The sequence below is a fragment of the Somniosus microcephalus genome, chromosome 3 (assembly GCF_052327205.1).
Source record: "Somniosus microcephalus isolate GS21.2 chromosome 3, FLI_Smic_1.0, whole genome shotgun sequence".
Lineage (NCBI taxonomy): Eukaryota > Metazoa > Chordata > Chondrichthyes > Squaliformes > Somniosidae > Somniosus > Somniosus microcephalus.
In genome coordinates, this window is record NC_140989.1 from 197,191,132 (window position 1) to 197,197,481 (window position 6,350).

General features: G+C 42.8%; 1 protein-coding gene across 3 annotated transcripts in view; it reads left to right on the forward strand.

Moving 5' to 3' along the window:
• The window catches only part of serac1 (serine active site containing 1), a 192,664-nt gene extending 186,743 nt beyond the window's left edge, over positions 1 to 5,921 (forward strand). For all 3 annotated transcript variants that reach the window (XM_085982103.1, XM_085982102.1, XM_085982104.1), the window contains one exon: positions 5,018 to 5,921. In XM_085982103.1, coding sequence (XP_085838229.1) covers positions 5,018 to 5,154 — 137 coding nt within the window. In that variant the 3' untranslated portion in view covers positions 5,155 to 5,921. The remainder of the gene's footprint in view (positions 1 to 5,017) is intronic.
• The last annotated feature ends 429 nt before the right edge of the window (positions 5,922 to 6,350 follow it).

Sequence of the window (6,350 nt, forward strand, 5' to 3'; positions counted from 1 at the left end):
CTCTGTTGGACGGAGTATCAATCAGGAAATAGTTGAGGCTTGTAATAAGGGAACATCTATAATTATGGGGGATTTTAACTATCATATTAATTGGACAAATCAAATTGGGCAGGGCTGCCTTGAGGATGAGTTCATTGAGTGTATTAGGGATGGGTTTCTTGAGCAGTATGTAACTGAACTGACCAGGGGGCAAGCAACCTTAGATCTGGTCCTGTGTAACGAGACAGGATTAATTAAAAATGTCCTAGTAAAGGATCCCCTTGGAATGAGTGACCATAACATGGTTGAATTCCATATTCAATTAGAGGGTGAGAAGGTTGGATCTCAAACAAGCATGCTAAGTTTGAATAAAGGAGACTATGAAGGTATGAGAGCGGAATTGAGTAGAGTGGATTGGGAAAATAGATTAAAGGGTAAGACGATACATGATCAGTGGTGCACATTTAAGGAGTTATTTTACAACTTCCAAAAAATATATATTCCACTGAGAAGAAAAGGGTGTAAAAGAAAAGACAGCCATCCGTGGCTAAGTAAAGAAATTAAGGATAGTATTCGAATAAAAACAAGGGCATATAAGGTAGCCAAATCTAGTGGGAGGATAGAGGATTGGGAAAACTTTACAAGACAGCAAAAAATAACAAAAAGATTGATTAAGAAAGGGAAGATAGATTATGAAAGTAAATTAGCAAAAATATAAAAACAGATAGTAAGAGTTTTTATAGTTATATAAAAAGAAAACGGGTGGCTAAAGTAAATGTTGGTCCCTTAGAGGATGAGACCGGGAAATTAATGGTGGGAAATATGGAGATGGCAAAAACACTGAATGAATATTTTATATCAGTCTTTATAGTAGAAGACACTAAGAATATTCCAACACTGGACAAACAGGGGGCTATAGGGGGGGAGGAGCTAAACACGATCAAAATCACTAAGGAAGTGGTACTCGGTATAATAATGGGACTCAAGGTGGATAAATCACCTGGACCTGATGGCTTACATCCTAGGGTCTTGAGGGAAGTGGCGGTAGGGATTGTGGATGCATTGGTAATAATTTTCCAAAACTCCCTGGACTCAGCAAAGGTCCCGGCAGACTGGAAAACTGCTAATGTAACACCCTTATTTAAAAAGGGGCAGTAGACAGAAGGCTGGAAACTATAGACCGGTTAGCCTAACACCTGTGGTAGGTAAAATTTTGGAGTCCATTATTAAGGAGACAGTAACAGGACATTTGGATAATCATAATTTAATAGGACAAAGTCAGCATGGTTTTATGAAGGGGAAGTCATCAATCACAGAATCACAGAAACCCCACAATGCAGATAGAGGCCATTTCGGCCCATCGAGCCTGCACCGACACATATCCCACCCGATCCCCGTAACCCCTACACCAACACATATCCCACCCTATCCCCGTAACCCCACGTATTTAATCCCCCTAACACTAAGGGTCAATTTATCATAGCCAATCAACCTAACCCGCACATCTTTGGACTGTGGGAGGAAACCGGAGCACCCGGAGGAAACCCACGCAAACACGGGGAGAATGTGCAAACTCCACACAGACAGTCACCCGAGGCCGGATTCGAACCCGGGTCCCTGGCGCTGTGAGGCAACAGTGCTAACCACTATGCCACCGTGCTGCCCTTCATGTTTGACATCATGTTTGACAAATTTGCTGGAGTTCTTTGAGGAAGTAACATATAGGGTGGATAAAGGGGAACCAGTGGACGTAGTGTATTTAGACTTCCAAAAGGCATTTGACAAGGTGCCACACAAAAGATTATTGCTTAAGATAAAAAATCACGGGATTGGGGGTAATATTCTGGCATGGATAGAGGATTGGCTATCTAACAGAAGGCAGAGAGTTGGGATAAATGGTTCATTCTCAGACTGGCAATCAGTAACTAGTGGTGTTCCGCAGGGGTCAGTGCTGGGTCCCCAACTCTTTACAATCTATATTAACGATTTGGAGGAGGGGACCGAGTGTAACATATCAAAGTTTGCAGATGATACTAAGATGGGAGGGAAAGTAGTGAGTGAGGAGGACATAAAAAACCTGCAAGGGGACATAGACAGGCTAAGTAAGTGGGCAGAGATTTGGCAGATGGAATACAATACTGGAAAGTGTGAGGTTATGCACTTTGGCAGGAAAAATCGTAGAGCAAGTTATTATCTTAATGGCAAGAAACTGGAAAGTACTGAAGTACAAAGGGATCTGGGGGTCCTGGTGCACGAAACTCAAAAGGTTAGTATGCAGGTGCAGCAAGTGATTAAGAAGGCCAATGGAATGTTGGCTTTCATTGCTAGGGGGATAGAATATAAAAATAGGGAGGTATTGCTTCAGCTGTACAAGGTATTGGTGAGACCGCACCTGGAATACTGCGTACAGTTTTGATGTCCATACTTAAGAAAGGACATACTTGCTCTCGAGTCAGTACAAAGAAGGTTCACTCGGTTAATCCCGGGGATGAGGGGATGGACATATGAGGAGAGGTTGAGTAGATTGGGACTCTACTCATTGGAGTTCAGAAGGATGAGAGGCGATCTTATTGAAACATATAAGATTGTGAAGGGGTTGGATCGGGTGGATGCGGGGAGGATGTTCCCGATGATGGGTGAAACTAGAACTAGGGGGCATAGTCTTAGAATAAGGGGCTGCTCTTTCAAAACTGAGATGAGGAGGAACTACTTCACTCAGAGGGTGGTAGGTCCATGGAATATGCTGCCCCAAAAAGCTGTAGAAGCTACATCATTACATAAATTTAAAACAGAAATAGACAGTTTCCTAGAAGTAAAGGGAATTAAGGGTTACGGGGAGCGGGCAGGAATTTGGACATGAGTCTAGGTTCGGATCGGTCATGGCCCTGTGGGTAGCGGAGCGGGCCCAGGGGCCGTGTAGCCTGATCCTGCTCCTATTTCGTGTGTCTAATTCTGTTAGATTCAGGAGATGGTTCTGTGATAGTAGATTGGCGGTTAGGATCAGATCAGCCATGATCTTATTGAATGGCGGAGCAGGCTCGAGGGGCCGATTGGCCTACTCCTGCTCCTGTTTCTTATGTTCTTATGCTTTCTCCTAGAACCCAGTTTGAATTTAGCATTGGGAGGAGGCCACCCTGCAGCTTCGTGGTCTGACTGACTCAGTATCAGAGTATGTGGCTCACTTAACTACTGAAGCCATTGATGAATTAAATACATACTTTGGTTCTGTCTTCACAAAGGAGGACACAAATGACCTCCCAGAGATGTCGGGGAACATAGGGTCTAATGAAAGGGAGGAACTGAAAGAAATCAGCATTTGTAGGGAAATGGTGTTCGGGAAATTGACGGGATTGAAGGCCGATAAATCCCCAGGGCCTGATCATTCACATCCTAGGGTAGTTAAGGAAGTGGCCCTAGAAATAGTAGATGCATTGCTGGTCATCTTCCAAAATTTGATAGACTCTGGAACAGTACCCATGGATTGGAGGGTAGCTAATGTTACCCCACTATTCAAAAAAGGTGGTAGAGAGAAAACGGGGAATTACAGACCGGTAAGCCTGACATCGGTAGTGGGTAAAATGCTAGAGTCCATTATAAAAGATGTAATAGCAGAGCACTTGAAAACAGTGATCGGATTGGACAAAGTCAACATGGATTTACAAAGGGTAAATCGTGCTTGACTAATCTACTGGAATTTTTTGAGGATGTAACTGGTAAAATAGATAAGGGAGAACCAGTGGATGTGGTGTATTTGGACTTTTAAAAGGCGTTCGATAAGGTCCCGCATAAGAGATTAGCGTGTAAAGTTAAGGCACATGGGATTGGGGGCAAGGTATTGACTTGGATAGAGAACTGGTTGGCAGACAGAAAGCAAGGAGTTGGAATAAGCGGGTCTTTTTCCGAATGGCAGGCATTGACTAGTGGGGTACCGCAGGGATCGGTCCTTGGACCCCAGCTATTCACAATATATATTAATGATCTAGACGAGGGAACTAGATGTAGTATCTCCAAGTTTGCAGATGACACAAAGCTGTGGGCGTGTGTGCTGTGAGGAGGCTGCTGAGAAACTCCAGTATGATTTGGACAGGTTGGGTGATTGGGCAGAAGCATGGCAGATGCAATATAACGTGGATAAATGCGAGGTTATCCACTTTGGTGTCAAAAACAGGAAGGCAGATTATTATCTGAATGGCAATAGATTGGGAGAAGGGGAAGTGCAACGAGACCTGGGTGTCCTTGTGCAACAGTCGCTGAAGGTAAGCATGCAGGTGCAGCAGGCGGTTCAGAAGGCAAATGGTATGTTGGCCTTCGTAGCGAGAGGGTTCGAGTACAGGAACAAGGATGTCTTGCTGCAGTTGTACAGGGCCTTGGTGAGACCACATCTTGAGTATTGTGTGCAGTTTTGGTTGCCTTATCTGAGGAAGGATGTTCTTGCCATGGAAGGAGTGCAGCAAAGATTCACCAGGCTGATACCTGGGATGGCAGGAATGATGTATGAGGAGAGATTGGGTCGATTGGGCTTATACTCGCTGGAGTTTAGAAGAATGAGAGGGGATCTCATTCAAACTTATAAAATTCTAAAAGGACTAGACAGACTAGATGCAGGAAGGATGGTCCAGAACCAGGGGTCACAGTCTAAGGATAAGGGGTAAGCCATTTAGGACAGAGATGAGGAGGAATTTCTTCACCCAGAGAGTGGTGAACCTGTGGAATTCTCTACCACAGGAGGCCGTAGAGGCCAATTCATTAAATATATTCAAGAAGGAGTTAGATATATTTCTTAAGGCTAAAGGGATCAAGGGATATGGGGAGAAGGCAGGGACAGGGTACTGAATTTGGATGATCAGCCATGATCTCATTGAATGGCGGAGCAGGCTCGAGGGGCCGAATGGCCTACTCCTGCTCCTATGTTTCTATGAGGGTTTTTTTGAACATATTTGTTTGTCACCAGACTCACCTGTAACAGCTCTGTTAATTTAATGGAATCTGCATCATTTTGTGTTGCACACTATTCATTTTGTTTTTAATTATTTTTCAGACTTGGGGATTGGGGATTTTATTCCCTTGGATGTCAATCATCTGAACATTTGCAAACCTGGGAGCAGAGACTCCTTCCTTTACCAGCAGAGTCTGAAATTTATCAAAGATGCTCTGGCACAAGAACGCAAAAGGTGAATCACTGCCTCGCCGAGCAGCCTGTCCTCTTTCAGATGCCATAGTTTTGACTTTAGTAAGCAGATCCTACTTTACATGCTGCTTTCTAGCAATGTTTTCCTCGTGTACACAAAATATTAGGATTATATTAAAAGTTGTATATAGTAAATGATACAATGTATATAAAATATTCTTATTGTGGCTCCACTGAAGACAATCTGCTCGAGCTCAAATATCGATTTTGTTACAAAAACACAGTTTTTTTGAAATGATAGATAACCGTGCAAAAAAACTATATTTCAAAATCCACGTTTAACAAAACAGATGTTATTTAATTACTACTGACTGCGTGCAACCTTTCAATTAATTTTACTTTGTTCTTTGACTTTACAAGAAAGGCAACACTCCTGTCTTCTTAATGTCAAAACTGAATTCGCCAAATTCACACCCTAACTTCCATTGCTTTTCCACTGTTGATGCTCTTTGTTGTGTAATACTGCAGCTCATGGTACATCGCAATTATTCGACTAATGGTACAACGTTGAAGATGCCACCAACTTTATGGAACTATTTTGCTAGGTGTGTATGTTAGGTTGTAAAGCCAATCTTCCTGCATTTGGAATGTTTTTGCTCTGCTTGGTAATAGAGAAGACAAAGGTCTACTTTGTGATTGTCTTGAGCAAACATCCTGAGCGCATGAAGCATTGCAGATGTTTTTGTTCTCTGTGGGTGCTGCCTTGACAACATTTACCTTCAAAACAAATATTAAAGATATTTGAAAACTAGGACATGTTTGTGAAGCTTCTGATCTTTTAAAGAGTGTGCCTTTTTAATTGAAATACAAAATGAGATGAAATGGGACAAAATGTTATTTTTGCGGGTTCTTCATGAGGTGAAAGAATTTACGGCTTTCATACCTCAGGACGCCCCAAAGCACTTTACAGCTAATTAAGTAATTTTGAAGTGTAATCACTGTTGGAATGTAGGAAACTGGGCAGCCAATTTGTGCACAACAAGCTCTCACAAACAGCAATGACCAGATAATCTATTTTATTGATGTTAGTTGAGGGATAAATATTGACAGCCCTCCCTCAGTCCTGCACTGGAGTGTCAGCCTAGATTTTGTACTCAAGTCTCTGAAGTGGGACTTGAACCCACAACCTTCTGACTCAGAGGCAAGAGTGCCACCCACTGAGCCACAGCTGAGATGAGGGAGT